General features: G+C 43.9%; 3 protein-coding genes across 6 annotated transcripts in view; 2 read left to right on the top strand and 1 right to left on the bottom strand.

Moving 5' to 3' along the window:
* Positions 1-2,656, top strand: part of LOC126962727 (60S ribosomal protein L12-like) — a 990,727-nt gene extending 988,071 nt beyond the window's left edge. For both annotated transcript variants that reach the window (XM_050804083.1, XM_050804082.1), the window contains exon 2: positions 2,035-2,656. In XM_050804083.1, coding sequence (XP_050660040.1) covers positions 2,101-2,598 — 498 coding nt within the window. In that variant the 5' untranslated portion in view covers positions 2,035-2,100 and the 3' untranslated portion in view covers positions 2,599-2,656. The remainder of the gene's footprint in view (positions 1-2,034) is intronic.
* NEBL (nebulette) overlaps positions 1-12,346 on the bottom strand; it is a 378,265-nt gene extending 365,919 nt beyond the window's left edge. Inside the window, exons 1-2 of one of the 3 annotated variants that reach the window (XM_050804047.1) lie at positions 11,930-12,346; positions 10,551-10,645 (exon numbers count right to left, since the gene is read on the bottom strand). In XM_050804047.1, the coding sequence (XP_050660004.1) occupies positions 10,551-10,645; positions 11,930-11,998 (164 nt within the window). In that variant the 5' untranslated portion in view covers positions 11,999-12,346. Of the gene's footprint in view, positions 1-10,550; positions 10,646-10,858; positions 11,435-11,929 lie in introns of those variants that run through there. The other 2 variants (XM_050804046.1, XM_050804048.1) reach the window with 2 other exon arrangements.
* LOC126962202 (laforin-like) lies at positions 11,997-13,078 on the top strand. The gene is made up of 3 exons (XM_050803105.1): positions 11,997-12,269; positions 12,410-12,531; positions 12,644-13,078. Exons 1-3 carry the CDS (start codon positions 11,997-11,999, stop codon positions 12,996-12,998), a joined length of 750 nt encoding a protein of 249 aa, XP_050659062.1. The 3' UTR covers positions 12,999-13,078.
* Positions 13,079-17,455: the final 4,377 nt, after the last annotated feature.

Below are 17,455 nucleotides of genomic sequence, written 5' to 3' on the forward strand. Positions count from 1 at the left end.
ATATAATTGAGGCATAAAAAGTACAATGAATCACAAAGAAAGAGTTCAGTGATTGAGAGATTCAGAATATCTTTGCAAAGGTAGGCATAGCCTTACAGATGTGCCTTAAGGATCAACGTCACTCCAGTGCCAGAGGGCATAAGAACAGCATGAGTAAAGGGTCAAATCACTGTGTCTAGTTAATAATGATTAAAATTATAAACATACCTAAATTGTATTAATTCCTTACCATGTGCCTGAAACTCTGCTAAGCTCATTATTAGATTGGATATTCCAATGAATCCTTAATCCTATTAGGTAGAGTCTATTATACCCATTTTACAGATGAGGATACTGAGGCTTAGATTAAGAAATTTGGTGAAGGTTTCAAAGCTAGCAGCCCAGTATGGCTGGAGAGAAGGAGGTTAAATGGAAGTGGATAGAGGAAGGTAGACTGTGAAAGGCTCTGAATGTCTGCTAGAAACCCAATTATTTTTCCTATAAGCAATAGGGAGCCATCAAAGGTGTTTGAGCAAGAGAGTAGTATAATCAGAACCATGTTTTCAGAAAATAACTGTGGTGGCAGGAAATGCATGAAGCTCAGGAGACTGGGCAGATAGTGGGGAGAGTAGGCAGGAGAAGACATGCAGGTTATCCAAACAGGCCATCAAAAATACATCTACTTACGGGGCACGTCTTTCTGCACTGATGTATGCGTTTGCTGCAGTGTTCTTGCCACTCCCATGCATTGCCTGAATTTGCTGGAATTCACACTCTGGATCAATTAAAGGATTAACGGATACAGGAGTCATATTTTAAAACCAAATTCAATATTGGCAGGCAACCATCTAATTCCCACTGCACATCCCAGATCTATAGACCCTTGGCTGAGCTCAGCCATCCTATTTCTCCAAGTTCTCTGTGTTTGGTTGCACCTGCCTTTGATGGATAATGAGCATCAGAGTGCCAATCAAAGATTTTTATCCAAATGGTTTTTTAGACTGCTCAGCTGATGCAGAAGTACAACAGACCACCAGTCTGGTTATCGATTAGATGCTATTCAAGAATGCACACATCGAACTAGTTCTCTTCTGGCTCCTCCTAGAATTCAATAAGAATGAGTCAACAGAGAGTATGAAAAAGTAAACAGAAGTCAAACGCAAAGCAACTCTCTCAAAGACTCTGCTAAGAAAATTGCACAGCTAACTAGAAATAAAATTAATATGGGATTTCCAGTGATGGAAGAAACAATCATTGCCACTTAAACCTGGTCCTTCTCACAACTTCCAGTTCTCATGGTTAGGTCTGTGCCCTATCTAGGTTCAACTAGAGAGGCCTGAAGAACTGTTAGACCCATTAGCAGGACTTTGCTGAATTCAAATAGCCAAGCTGAGCATGGAAGAAATCAATAATCATCATTTTACTTAGTTCCTAAAACGTTCTGGGCACTCAGCTCATAAATATTATTCTAGATTCCACGCTAAAGCCAAGGTCTCCTAAGGCTAAAAGCCAAGGTCTTCCTAGTAACACTAACTGTAAAAACTGAAACAGAACAGAAAAGTAATTGATTTATCCTTCCTCTAGAGACTTAAAGGAGTTCTAAGCCCTTGAGGACAAGGGTGCCATGCATGGCTATGTCTGTATCTCTCTGACTCCCTGATGTCCTAGGAACCACTCTGTAAAGCACTCATCTGAAAACATTTAAAGAGGACCCACTGGCGGGGCGCCATGGCTCACGCCTGTAATCCCAGCACTTTGGGAGTCCAAGGCCGGCAGATCACAAGGTCAGGAGATCGAGACCATCCTGACTAACATGGTGAAACCCCATCTCTACTAAAAATACAAAAAATTAGCCGGGCGTGGTGGTGGGCGCCTGTAGTCCCAGCTACTCAGGAGACTGAGGCAGGAGAATGGTGCGAACCTGGGAGGCGGAGCTTGCAGTGAGTCGAGATCGCGCCAGGCCACTGCACTCCAGCCTGGGAGACAGAGCGAGACTCTGTCTCAAAAAAAAAAAAAAAAAAAAAAAAAAAAAAGCTCTCGGCTTTCGGCTCGGAGGGGCAAAGGTGCAACTTTCTTCGGTCGTCCCGAATCCGGGTTCATCCGACACCAGCCGCCTCCACCATGCCGCCGAAGTTCGACCCCAACGAGATCAAAGTCGTATACCTGAGGTGCACCGGAGGTGAAGTCGGTGCCACTGCTGCGCTGGCCCCCAAGATCGGCCCTCTGGGTCTGTCTCCGAAAAAGGTTGGTGATGACATTGCCAAGGCAACGGGTGACTGGAAGGGCCTGAGGATTACAGTGAAACTGACCATTCAGAACAGACAGGCCCAGATTGAGGTAGTGCCTTCTGCCTCTGCCCTGATCATCAAAGCCCTCAAGGAACCACCAAGAGACAGAAAGAAACAGAAAAACATTAAACACAGTGGGAATATCACTTTTGATGAGATCGTCAACATTGCTCGACAGATGCGGCACCGATCCTTAGCCAGAGAACTCTCTGGAACCATTAAAGAGATCCTGGGGACTGCCCAGTCTGTGGGCTATAATGTTGATGGCCGCCACCCTCATGACATCATAGTTGACATTAACAGTGGTGCTGTGGAATGCCCAGCCAGTTAAGCACAAAGGAAAGTATTTCAATAAAGGATCATTTGACAACTGAAAAAAAAAAAAAAAAGAGGACCTACTGAAACATACTCTCTCACACAGGCCCTTGATACATAATCAGTATTCCTTTAAGCACACATATCTGTATCTTGTATTAACCTTGCATTTCACCATGATTGAGGTGAGATCTGCTGGGTTTCATCTCAAAATCTTTTCTAATCTGACATCATTCCATAATAAATACACCATCATAAACAGGCAGAACTTACACATCAAAGGCACCTTTCAGAAACATTTTCAAATGGGACACAGAACCCAGAGAGTGATTTGTAAATATAATTCCCTATAATGACTTCAAAAGTACCAAAAAGCATTAGATATTGCCAACGGTCCAATACGGTGACTGAGAACCAGATCATTTTGCATATACACTGGAACCTTTTTATTGGCTCAAATAAAAGGTTTTTATTTTGTTTTTAATCATCCAGTTATAACCAGAAAAGAAAAATGAAAACTGTCATCCTCTCATGTCAGATACTGTGTCAAGGGGTAAAGGTTTAATTTTTTCCATGAGGTATGTAACTAAAAAGTCAGGCAGGGCACATTGCAGTGGATGCTAACTGGAACTCTTACATGCCACAATATCCTTCCATAGAAACGGTCACTTTTAACAATGTGACCTTTTCTCTTGTCTTTAACGGAGAAACATGAGACAACAATTTTCCATTTACTATTACAAGTAAAAGAGTGGACTGACATTGGGTCCTTAGGTGTTATTTGATGGGCTCAAGCTTACAAACAATTCCCCCATTTAATCTCTATAAAGTCCCTGGTAGGTGGGAATTATTTTCCCATTGTAGAGATTATAACTCAGAAGGAAATAAATGAGTATTCGTAAGAAATGTTTTTAGAAAGATGTCACATTTTGAAGCCAAACCTCTAAGTAGTGAAAGTAAATTCCCACTATGTTCATTACAGATCAGAAGACGTAAGACTATCCCAACAGCAGGATACTTTATTAGCCCTTGGAATTCAGGCTTAATGAACCCTGGTCACCAGTCCACATGGATCAGGCTCCTCAAAGCCTCATCCTAACCCAGTTCTTCTGTATCACACAAATTCTGTCTGCCATCCCAAAAGAAACCAGCCTGGGCCTCATCCTAAACTAGGGACTAAGTGCAAAGGCTACACACAGTTCTTACAGTCCCTGAGGTGACTAATATGATCAAGTACCTTCTAAATGCCAGGCTCATCTATGGTCATACCCTGAACGTGCCAATCTCGTCTATGTGCCAGGCTTGAGGGATATGCAGATACATGGGACAGATCCCTTGGGGGATACAGACAGATAAGCTCGTGGTTCCTGCACAGGATGTGGGCTCTTACTGCTGAGCTGAGACCTATGTGATGACTGTATTGGACTGAACCCCAGGGAAAGGTGTGGGGTCGGGTGTGATTGGCACAAACAGAAACGTGGTTGTTAGGATTCACAAACTTACTGCATGTCATTGTACATTACAGGTAACTTTCAATGCTCTCTGATGTACGGAGCATTAAGAATATGGAACTAAACTAGTGTGTCTCATACCTTTCAACCACCACTTTCAGTAAAAATTATTTTCTATTGGGAGGCCGAGGCGGGCAGATCATGAGGTCAGGAGACCGAGACCATCCTGGCTAACACGGTGAAACCCCATCTCTACTAGAAAATACAAAAAACTAGCCGGGCATGGTGAAGGGCGCCTGTAGTCCCAGCTACTCTGGAGGTTGAGGCAGAGGTTGAGGCAGGAGAATGGTGTGAACCGAGATCACACCACTGCACTCCAGCCTGGGCGACAGAGCAAGACTCTGTCTCAAAAAAGAAAAAAAAAAGAAAAGAAAAGAAAAAAAAATGTCTACATCATGATCCAGTACACATATGTACCTGTATCACTGAAAAAAATATGTTTGCCAAAAGAATCCTCTGTTTAGACTTAAATGAAGTCTGATGTTTTCTCTTATTCTCTTTTCTTCCTTCTTTCAATTCTGGTTACAACTGTCTAATGGGTAGCAGCCCACAGTGTGAAAAACTTCAGTATAAACCTTTTAATGGGTGTGAGTGAGTTTCTATTATTTATTGATATACCTCCTCTTCTCTCTTCCCCACTCTTTCTTCACCCCTCTAAAAAGTACTGATGAGGAAAGAAGGACACTACTATTTCCTGGAGATGTGCTAGGTGCCAGAAACTAGGCTACAGCCTATCCTAGTATTGTTTTGTTACTTCTCATACAGCCCTGTGGGTTTAGTATTACTGTACCCATTTGACAGATGGAGAAACTGATGTTTGGCAATCTAGAGACTTGCTCAGTAGGCCAGGATGGAGCCAGGATTCAACTCCAGCTCCATCTAGCTCCAAAACTCCAATGACAACATGTTGTACTTTGCGACACATTGTTTTATAATCAAAGCTAACTTCATAGCAGGAATTTCATCAATCTCCTTGAGATAACTCAAGTCCTTGGAGTGTTCTAGAACCAAATTCAGGAGGCCCAACTACAGATAAGGAAAGTAGATGGCGGGAATACTCTCAGGTTTCAATTTAATTTCCTTCTGTGTCCTCTGATTACCCTTAGGAAAGGCACTAACGAGGAGTGACCAGCCACAAAATGGTACGTGAGAGGCAGTGGAGCACTAGCCTCAACAATCACACTCAACACCTGGACGATCACACTCAACACGGGCCGGCAGAACTGCGCTGACCGTTCTGGGTGACTCGTCATGAGATGCACCCAGCCCAGCCTCTTGCAGGTGGTAGAATAAATATTCACGAGAGGGAATGTGAACACAGGCAGAGAGAAAGTAAACACAACACTCAGTGCCTGCTGTTTTATTTTTTTAAAGTCTTCGGAAACCACTTTAAGTGAAACTCTTTGATGAGAGGCAATCTTATTTGGAAGAATCACTAAAGATACTTCAGTGGATATTTGTGTTCTTTTAGCCCCATAATTAAAGATACATTTGACTAAGATACAGGATATAGTAAATGTAGGCAGATCAGAACAAATGTTCAGCCCAAAAATATGTCTGCGAATAATGTTCAAAGCCCATATAATGTTCTGGGGAAATTATTGGCAAGGTCATGTTAAACTATTGCATTGTTCCTTGGTGGCACCCCAGACCTAATATAACTTGACATTTGGTGAGAACACATTAGCTGGTCAGTCTTGGCAATGCTACTTCTAAGTGGTAATACCTCCCAGGAAATTTTAAGAACCGATGTATATTTTACAAAGACATAGTAAATGCAATTTTGACTTATACACACAACCAATTAAATAATTTATTTGACAAATGGTCTTAGAGTTTATACTCATTGTGTGGCTTGCTGGGTAGGAAAATGTTTATAGTTTAGCTTAGCATATAAATTCACATAGAAATATTAGGTATGTTTTTTGTCTAATCATCTAGTGTTATTTTCTCGGCATCTCTTAGTGATAAGAATTTTGCCTAGTCCTCATTTCTTTGCAAGTTCCATGATGAAAAAAATCCTAAATGTGCTAAAGAATCCATTGCCTGCTTATGAAACATAAAGGCTTATGAAAACATGGCACGCACTCAAGTACAACAGTTTGTTTTTAAATATTTTAATAGTGTGCACTGCTGCGTTAGGAGCAAAACGGGTATTATGCCCAATCTTACATCTAGTGTGTACTATACTTTGATCGTTCTATCAAAAGATCAAAATTTAAATATCATGTAAATTATATTTTATACATGCTCTCCTTTGCAGGAAATCAAACAGAATACTTGTTTCTTCTCTAAACACATGAGAATATAAACAAGCAACATATTTAAACTGAAGAAGCACTCACTACTTCATTTCCTTAAAGAATGCCCTCAGGTAGCGATTAAAATAAGAAACCTCTATGTTTTCTTACAGTAATTCTAAATGTCTATGTTTATGCTTTCCAACTTTTAAGCATATTCTTAATATTTATTTTAAAGGTTCTTCATTTAATTATGGATGTTATTTTTATAAGAAATGCTACTTAAGCCCTTTTCTTGAAAACCGTGAGAGGTTCTGTAAATTAGTAGAAATAATAGCAGAACTTGAATAACTGATACTGAATCTCTAATAGCTAAGAAAAGTTGTCATTTTCATAACAGCCAAATGTAAAGTATGAACCCTGATTGGATCCTGGCTTTAAAAAAAAAAAAACTATAAAGAACATTCTTAGGACAATGGGGGAAATATAAAAATAGACAGGATATAAGATGTTATAACAACGCATTTGTTAATTTTCTTAAGTGTAATAAAAGCTCTATGATTCTTTAAGAAAATGCCCTTATGCTTAGTGCATGCATGATGTGGTTTTTAGGGATGAAATGTCACAATGTATGAAACCAACTTGATGTATGAAATGGAAAAATGGCTCAACAGTAATAAAAATATTTGGACATGGCCGGGTGCGGTGGCTCATGCCTGTAATCCCAGTACTATGGGAGGCTGAGGCAGGCAGATCACAAGGTCAGGAGATCAAGACCATCCTGGCTAACATGGTGAAACCCCATCTCTACTAAAAAATACAAAAAAATTTAGCTGGGCATGGTGGTGGGCACCTGTAGTCCCAGCTACTCAGGAGGCTGAGGCTGGAGAATGGTGTGAACCCAGGAGGCGGAGCTTGCAGTGAGCCGAGATGGCATCACTGCACTCCAGCCTGCGCTGCAGGGCGAGACTCCGTCTCAAAAAAATACATAAATAAAAATAAATAAATTTTTAAAATATATATATATTTGGACATATAATTAGATCAAAATATGAAGCAGCAAACATGGCAAAATGTTAATAATAGTTGAATGTCAGTGGAGGGGATAGAGATGTTCTTTGTATTATTCTTTTACCTATTTTGCATGTATGAAAATTTTCACAATAAAAAGCGACAGCGGAAGATGAAGAGTTTTTTTCATTTAAGCATGTATATACATTGACTCCTGAACCAAACCAGGTGCAGATAAAATATTGCATTACATGAAAAGCAAATGTTTCATTTTCTGGTAGCAGTATACATTAGAGAATCAATTTTCTACTATTGACCCAGAGAAATTATGGCAGCCCTCTGGCCACAACCACAGGGAAAAGCTGATTGACATGCACCACCTGAATTAGAGCAGATGCGTCAGGATCCCCAGAGGGCATTCCACACTGCCCAGCCAGTGTACACGGCAACATGTATCCTTAGCAGACTACAGACTGACAGCAGGGACCTTCAAGCCCAGAACCCTCATAGCAGACAGAACCCAAAACTTTGCCAGTTTCCATTTTCTAGAGGTAGCATATCAAGCTATGACATGAACCTAAATCTGAATTTTAGATATCAGCTCTCTACTCATCCATTCACTAAGGATGAATTCCTATTTCCCCCTATTTATCTGCTCAATAAAGTGGACTACCAGGTTCAATATGAAGCAAAAATCCTCGAGTGCTACCCCCAGAATTCACCTTAAAACTAATAATAATGTACTGGAATCATATGAGAAATTTTAGAGAGGAAAATCTATAAACATTCTATACAAGTATATTGAGAGTATTAAAAATGAGATCAAGACCTATGAAACAATACAACAGGATGTTTCTTTTTCATAAGTAGAATCATTTCCTTTTGGGGCCCAAATCTCAACGTTTCTGGGCACTCATCACTATCAAGTCAAAGTGCAAAATAGCTCTTCCTAACTCATTCAGAATCTCATAAACTTTTAAAATTAGATTGAATCCAAACTAAGCAATAAGCACTAAATAATTTTCGAGTAGCCCAATGCAGTCAACGACTCTACTTCAGTTGAACCGTTTTCTGTCCTTTTATTTTTGATCATTTCTTTTTCTCCCTTATCCAATTCTCTCTCATTGTTGTAATTGCTATTCTCTCCCTATTTTCTTTCTCTCTTTTTCCTCCTTCCCTCCCAATCCCTTCAGGCCTACCAGCGCCACCCAAAGGCATTGTTATCACTGGGGTTAAACTCCTGGCCCTGCCCTGTAAAGAATCCTGAATCCTGATGTGGTCCATAAAGCCTGATGGAATCAGGCTGCCAACTGAAACAGTTACAGGAAGAATGGTTCACTTTCCTTTAACCAAAGAACAATTATCCCGTTTATGGGTGGTTGGGGCCCTTTCCCTTCTCCTTACGCCTGCCTTTGATCTTTAACCAGTCGTTTATGGCTCTCTGGAAGGGAAGCAGGAAATCATGACATCGAAACCTCGTTTTTGCTTCACGCTATTCCAATAGGAAGAATGGTATAGCAGGATTGAAGACATCAGAAAGTTTGGGGGATATCTGTGGACTTCCCCTCTCCAAGAAAGTCCTGAATTCTGTTCAATGCCCCTTTTTCTGATTTCTTGAAAAGATTCTGGTCTACCTGTAAGCACTAAGGACTAAGGAAAAACAAATATTAAACAGTCTTCACCAGATAAAATGTTTTTTGAAGTTCTTCACCAGAGAGGTATGAGCAATTCCATTTGGTTACCAAAAATATACGGTCTATGATAACATACTGTCAGTATGTAATGAAGCATGAATTAACCAAGGGCCCTCCATCTCCAGGAGACGTGAATGATGAACCTACTTCAAAAACTCTAGGGAGGATGAATCTCTGGCAGTGTTCCAGCCAAAAGGCTTGAGGTCCAGAGGCACCTCTGCTGGCTCCAGACCATGCCAACCCCACAGGGGAACTGGTGAGAAAACTCAACCATCAGGCCAGGTGTGGTGGCTCACACCAGTAATTCCAGCACTTTGGGAGGCCGAGGGGGGCAGATCACCTGAGGTCAAAATTAGCCGAGCATGGTGGTACATGCTTGTAATCCCAACTACTCAGGAGGCTGAGGCAGAAGAACCGCTTGAACCTGGGAGGCAGAGGTTGCAGTGAGCCAAGATCATGCCATTGCACTACAGCCTGGGCAACAAGAGCAAAACTCTGTCTCAAAAAGAAAGAAAGAAAGAAAAAGAAAACTTAACCAGCAGGGCCAAGAGCTTACAGCTGAAAACAGTCTGGGGTAGGGGGATGCTCACAGGAGTGGAGAAACATGTGCCTCTGGGCAGCAAGGTAGACATATGGAAACACTAGTCAAATCAAACCACCAGCAGCCTCCAGGAGTGATCTGAGCCCCTCCTGAGCCTGATCCTCTCCAGGCCTCAATTTCATTACCTGCTAAATGGGGGTAGAAATAGCGTCCCCTAACTTGTAGGGTCGTTGTAAAGATTAAATGATCAGTATGCATAAAGTGCTTAGAACAGAGCTTGACACATGGTGAGCGCGATATAAATGCTAGCTAATTGCTATTCTAGGCTAGCAGCATGCCTACACAAAAGCCTTCCAAAGAAGGCTTACCTTTTTTAATCCCCACCTACTACAACACTAACCAGCCGGAAGTACCGGGTCTACTGCAGTAGATCTACTACAACCGACCTACTACTAACCAGCCAGGAACACCCATGTCTTTGGTTCCATTCTTCAAACCACTCTTTGATTTCCTGTTTAAGCCCAGAATCTCTGCAGTGGTCTCAGCTAAGACCAAATGAGCAAGACTCCTTTCCATAGCAACTAGGTTCAGGTATGAAATTGCAGTATGGCAACATCCTATGATTAAAATGGAAATTGACACAGGATTAAAATGGAAATCTACCTGACATGCACTTCAGAGCCCACACGTTCTCAGTGGGGAAGTTCTGCAGCTTCTAATAAGTGCCCCTAAGTCTGTAACACTGTGAACCTCAAAAACTAACCTGGATGAAGATGCGTAGAAGTTACCCAACACATTAGAAAGGCATAAAACGCAGTGATCATCAAAAAAGTACATGGCTCCAGAGTCAGGTAACTAGCCACTGCCACACCTGGGTGACACAGTGAGTCAGTTCTTCAAAACAGGCAGGTCCACTGGCTCTCAAGCTCTGAGGCTGTGCCACACCTGGACAGCATGTTGACAATACTTACGCATTACAATAGGGCTTCTTTTCATAGCCTTTGTAGTTGTTCATGTTGAGTGCCATCTTGCAGACCTCACAATGGAAACATCCTTTATGCCAATACTGGAAAAAAAAATTTAAAAATTCAGTACAATGCCAGTTTTCGCCTGGATGGGCACAGAAGGAAGGCTTTCTAGCGCATCACAGTCCCTGTAGCTGAAAATACTACAACAAAATGAGTGCAGGGAACTGTGGATGTGTTTACCTACTTTCAGCTAAGTAAATAAAGCAGGCAAGCAGGCAACTCTGAAAATTGAGTCTTAAAGGAAGACTCACCACAATATATCGACGCACCATGGAAGAACTGTCAACGCTCTGTCGAAACAGCACTTCTATGAGCAGCCAGAAAAGAATTCTGAGCTCGGTTAATGAAGAAACGGGGCCCAGAGAGTGGCTTTGAAACCAAAAGGAAGCCAGTTCAAAGTGTCTAAATGCAGGGTTTGTAGGATCTCAACAAATATGTGTTCACCCGAAGTCAGGCAAGCTGAGGGGGCTGCAGGAAGGCTATGTAAGTACCCCTACACCGTACCAGCTTGTACTAAAATGCTGGACCTCTGACTCTGCCTGAGATGACTGTCAAGATGACAGCTTGTTCTAACGAAGCATTTGTATCTTCAGACGCAAATTTCCCCAGAACGCCCCTGGCTGGTTTCAACTGTCAGTCACTCCAGATCGCTCCTGGGTGTCTCTCCCAGGCTGTTCATCTCCATCCCTGCCGGGAAGGGCAGGAGGTAGGGCTGGAGGGGCCCGGCTACAAAACTACTTCCCCTGGAATTCCCCACCCGGTGGATTAGACACCCCTGGGTCCGGCTTGCCGCGCTATGCCGGGGCTCTCCAGCAGGGATTATTCTTAGCAATGCGGCAGCGGCCGCCCCATGACATATTAATTACTATTTGCCTCTCCCCCTCGCCGCGGTCACAGGAGGCGCTACGGGTGGGCGGTGAGGTGGGATTGCGGGCTGATCTGTGCGGCAGGGGTCGGGGGTATTGTGGAACACGAGTGGAGGTGGAGGGGGCGCGGCTCGCCGAAGTGCCCCCCTGGGTGCCCAGCCTGGTCCCTCCGGGTCCCGGGGCCGCGCACCGCCGTGCGCCCTCCGCAGCGGCTCGGCCGATGTCGCGCAGCCCCGTACCGCGACAAAAGCCCTTCCCGGTTCCAACACCACAATCGCCAAGCGTGTCTGTGACACTCCCGCGGGCGTCTTCGTTCGCGCGCCCTCCCCCCGTGCCAAGGCACAGGCACACGCACCGACCCACTCATCGCTTTCCATCCCAGGTGCCAAAACTTCTCGGAGCAGGTGCAGCCCGGCGCCCGGCAGGTCCAGGCTGGCCCGGCGCCCCCTCGCTCACCTTATCCAGGCAGTTGACTTTCTCGGTGGGATACACGACTTTTCCGCAACGGGCGCACTGGGGGTTCATGATCGCGATTCCCGGGGGCGGTGGCGGCGGCTGCTGGCTCCGAGGAGCCTCTGTGACATCCCCCGGCGAGCCCCGCACCGCCTCCGGGCAGGCGGGAGGGCTGCGGGCGGCTGGCGCCGGGTGGGGAGTCGGCGCCGGGCCCCGGGTGAGTGAACGGGGAGGGCGACGAGGCCTGGCGCCTGGGGCCGGCCGCGCTCTAGGGCTCGCAGGCGCTAGGGCTCGGCTCCGGCTCGGGCTCCGCGCCGCTGGCTCTGCGTCGCTCGCACTCCAGGTACGGGTGACTCACACAGTCACTCGCGCCCGCCCCTCGCGCTCACTCGCTCCCCCGCCTCGCCGCCGCCGCGCAGGCCAAACCCACTGGCGCGCCTGGACCGAAGTGGCAGGGAACGTGCACGTCGGGCACCCTGGGAGGGAGGGCGCAGCGAGGGAGGGGGCGGGCAGAGACCCGGAAAGCTCCGCAGACCGCCGCGGGTGCAACTTTGCGGCCTGGGGAGCGAGCCTTGCGCAACGCCGCCGCAGGCCGGGGAGCCCAGGTGGGCGGCGGCTGGGGAGGGAGGGATCCAGGCGGGGGACGTGACAAACACCGATGGGGAGAATGCTCAAACCCACGTACTCCCTTCCCTCCCTCTCGCTTCTCTTCCCCAGCCAGGGGCACCCTCATCCCAGGCTGACTGACGTCCCTGGCACCCAAATGTCGCGGGGAGTGCGGGGCCAGGGTGCGCCCTCCCTCCTCCTCCCGCCAGTAAAACCGGTGACAGCGGCACCCAGTCCCAGGGCGGAGGCCGTCTCTGCTGCGCGCAGCGACGCGCCCAGGCCCAAGGACCGGAAGATCCGCGGGGAACCCAGAGACCCGCGTCCCAGAGGCGCCGAGGGTTGCACCGCGCCCGCTCCCACGGGTCTCTTCCGAGAGGACGCTTCCCGCGCGTGTCCGCGGGAAGTCCTCGGATCCTGGATGAGAAAGAGCCTTCTCTCACCGGCTCCCAGACCCTGTGCTTTTTAATACCTGTCCTTGCAGAGCGACCGGTCATTTTTGGCCCGAGGCAAGCTTCTCTTGATTAATAAATGACCACGGCTCGTTTTAAGTGTGCGTAGATGTATACATTGTATTCTTTTGCAATTCAACACCTCAAATATCTGGGAAAAGTTCTTCACCTGCATTAATGAAAGCAATTACAGACTCGTAGTCCAAACCAGAAGAGCCAGAAAATCAAGTAGAAGGCTCAGGGTAGGATGAAACCAAAGAGAACAGGAATCGTTTCTTGCTTTTAATCAGATGTCAGGTTATTGGACTCACTTGATGAGAGGGAGCAAAATGAATCAAACACAGCCTAGGTTCAAAGCCTGACCCCGCCATCTAATGACGTGACCTTGTGCAAATTCTTAGTCGCTCTGTGCCTCAATTCTTTAATCTACAAAATGGGAATAAGGATGCAGCTACCTAACAGCTTCTACCCTCCTGCTGTGAGGATTAAATGAGTCAGCAGTTCTGAACTGCTTCAATTGGCCTGGCTCTAGGGAAGCTCTAGGGAAGAGTCAGCTAGGATTATTATAAATTGGTTATAACAAAGAAGCGAATACATTCCGTTGCTAGCACACAGATTAAGACTCAGTAATGCCACATACCAACTGCCACTGCTCTGACAAATATTTCTGTCATTTCAAAAAAAAATCATGGCTGCAGCTTTTCATGACAAAAGAAAACCATTGGTTTCTCGGCCTCTTAAACAGCTGCACTGATGAACATATTCATAATAATGCTGTACTGTTTGACTTTCCAGAAGACGTAACTTCTTTAAATGTATTCACCAAATGCAACTGCCCCTGAGCCACTCACTCACTGCCATGTTCACAAGTCCACCTCAAAAGCAAATAAAATGAGAATTTGCTGTCAGAGAGGATCGGCTGTCTTCTAAAAATATTTCAGAGCTCGTTAGAAATGTATGAGGAGGGGGAAAAAATATGTGATCACCTAAAAGGCAGTAGTTTAAAAAAAATTTACATTTTCATAACTGTAGATCATGAAATATAGTTTGAATATCTTATTCTCTTTTTCAAATTGTAAGCACAAAATTCAGAGCAAGAATGCTGGTGATATGTGACATGTATAGCTGATTACATCTGACCTTTTAACTATAAGTTATGTTTAATCTTTTCTTTTTTTCTGAGACAGGGTCTAACTCTGTCACCCAGGCTGAAGTGCTGTGGCACAATCACGACTCTCTACAGCCTTGACCTCCCAGGCTCAGGTGATCTTCCCATCTCAGTCTCCTGAGTACCTGGGACCACAGGCATACACCACCATGCCCTGCTAATTTTTGTATTTTTTGTAGAGATGGGATCTTGCTGTGTTGCCCAGGCTGGTCTCAAACTCCTGAGCTCAAGCAATCCTCCCACCTTAGCCTCCCAAAGTGCTAGGACTACAGGCATGAGGCACCACACCCAGATACATTTGATGATTTCTTACCAAACCAGCAGTGATCAGTGCCTGACACATAGTATGAGTGAAATGAACAAATACATTAAAACCATATTCATGTGATATTTTATTCTCTGAAGAAGTGATACATGCTCAGAGTTACACTTTTCTCTCATTTTTTCTCATTTTCTACATCAAACCAGCTTCTAAGTTTCTTAATGCCATTTTACTGATATAAGAAGAATTTTAATACCATCTGTCTTAAAAGGACTTCTTTATTCCCAAATTCAAAGTACTGTAAACAAAGAATTGGCAGAAACCTGTCCTCTAGCCAGCCTTCCCTCTTCAAGCAGATAAATGATTGAATTGTCTACTAGGGAGACCTTTGCCCTTCCATGTCTTTTTCACTTGACTGGTTAAGAAATTGTTCCTTACGTTTACTCTACCCTAATATCTCTACTTTAATTTCAATCCTTTTCTGCTGGCGGTGACATCCACAGATATAAAAAACAACTGACCTTCATCACCATCCTAAAAACACTTCTATATTTATAAAGTTGAATTTTTTTTTAGCTAAAATCCCCAAATCTGTTTACTTTTTCCTCCTATTTATGAGAGCCCCATTTATGCAAGATCAATTATAATCACCTTTATTATTCAGGCTACATAAATTGAACTCCAAATAAAAGTTTTAAAGCATAACTAATATCACAAAAGGCCAAACAATGACTTTGACTAACATCACTTTGGATGCAGAGCATGATGAATGGTATGATTTGTTCGCAATTTTTTTTCCTTCTATTCTGGCACATTTCCTATAGGCAGTGTGTCTTTCCCCACTGAGCTTGACCCTGTGACTTCCATTGGCCAATGGAATGTGAGTGGACAAGACATACGTCGTATCTGAGCAGAAGCTTAAAATGCGCTTGCATAGTTTGCTCCTGTTCTCCCACCCCTTTGGGCTTTGGCCCTTAGTCTTGAAAAGATCATACTGCAGAGGGGTGACTGCTTCTTTGACTTTTGTCCAAGAATGAGATGGGCTGAGCCATGCCCAACAGAACTACAGCAAGCCCACAACCCTCACAGAACGGGAGTAAGAAATAATTGTTATTGTAAGTCACTGAGATTTGGGGGATTGTTTGTTACTGCAGCAAAAGCTTACTAATACATCAACGATGAGACTTCAAGAGAAATGTTTTCCACTTCATCAACAATAAGAAACTAATGAATTTACATAAAAATTCAGTACATAGTCTTTATTTTTCTAAAAGGTGAGCTGTTAAAAGTGTAGTGGCCAATAAAGTATAGAGCTCTTATTATTATTTCATCATTTCATTTTATACAGCTCAACTGTGTGTTTTCCATTTGTCAGGTATTGTGTAAAATTGTGTATGTTGTTCCTAGCTGACTCAAATTCACCATGGAGGAAAGTTTTTCCCAACCAACAACTTTGGTGGCAAAACGAAAGGAAAATGGTCAATTTTAGCTCACAATTTCATTTGATATCCGCATATGAGCTTTAGCCTAATGAAACATTTCTCCAAAGATCTTAAGCACTGTAGAGAAATTATCTCATTTACCATTATAGTATTTCTGCAAGTCAATGAGAAATGTAAAATATAAACATTAAGGGAAATTCAAGATTCAGAAGCTATTTCAGAAACAATTACCTTCCTTCATCCATTCAACATATAATTATTGGTAGCCAGGAGGTTAGGCACCAGGAAATGCACTGGGAATAAGACATGATCTCTGCTTATAATAAAATCTAGTGGGACTGATAAGTAAGCAAAGAATTACAATACAATATGATAAATGCTGTAAAATAAAGCTCTACTCTAGATACCATGGAAGAACAGAGGAGGAATTTCTAATTCACACCAGGAAGTCAGGAAAAGATAGCTAGAAGAAGTCATCACTACTACACATCTCACCAGGGTTGGAGCTACCTGATTTCCTCTCCCCCAGAGAATATAAGACCCCCTAAAGTGAAGGGATTGGGGTGTTTGCTATTTTTCCTGTTTGGGGGATTATTCTGCTTTGGCATACATGCTGAAAATTTATTTACATCACTCAATGTTGGCGAACATAGCACAGCACAGCAACAAACTTCAAATAATGATGAAACATTTCTTGACAAGATGACGTATCAAAATAAGTCCCAAACTTCCAATTTATCAAAAGTGTCTGTAGATATCAACTCATAATTGCAAGTGTGAGCCAAAACCTTTCAAGACTTGGAAAGAGAAAAAAAAGAAAGGTAGGAGGACCAGCAACCCTTGTTTTGCCCCTTCTGGGACTGAGTCTCATGGAATAAAGGACAAGACAGACTCTTCATAGCAGGCAAAATAATGCACCCACCAAAATGTCCACATTTTGATGCCCAGAACTGGTGAACATATTGCTTTACACAGCAAAAGGGACTTTGCAGATGTGATTAAGTTAAGAATGTTGAGATGCGGAGATTATCCCAGATTATCCAGGTGGATCCAGTGTAATCACAACCGGCCTCCTAATGAAACTGTCCCTATAAACTTTACAAAATTAATCAGGGAGGAAGGGAGGGGGAGAAACAAAAATAAACCAAGCTTATAGCTCATGCAGCCTTAATCACAGAGTCAACCTGCTCTCTGACCTGCTGCCTCATCATTGTTTGGGGCCTATTGCTTCAGAATCACATAGACCTTGTTACAAGGTTATAGTTCCCCTTAACTGCTCCATAGATAACAACTTGGATGTTATAAGACATCAATTTTCCCTTTGAGATATTCTTTCAGGTCCTGCATACCAGTGAGGTCAGCTGCTCTGAAGGGTCCCACAAGAAGCTGACTCACCAAAGAATGCAGTGTCCATGTCCTGATCATTTCATCCACCTTACCCCAACCAATCAATGACCCCCACCCTCCAGCCCCTCACCCCCCCCCATCATCCCCTTAAGAACCCCAGCCCAAAACTCTTTGAGGAGATAGATTTGAGGATCTCCTCCCAGCTCCTCACTCGGTGCCCTGCGATCATTAAAGTTTCTCTGCTGCAAACCCTAC

The sequence above is a fragment of the Macaca thibetana genome, chromosome 9 (assembly GCF_024542745.1).
Source record: "Macaca thibetana thibetana isolate TM-01 chromosome 9, ASM2454274v1, whole genome shotgun sequence".
Lineage (NCBI taxonomy): Eukaryota > Metazoa > Chordata > Mammalia > Primates > Cercopithecidae > Macaca > Macaca thibetana.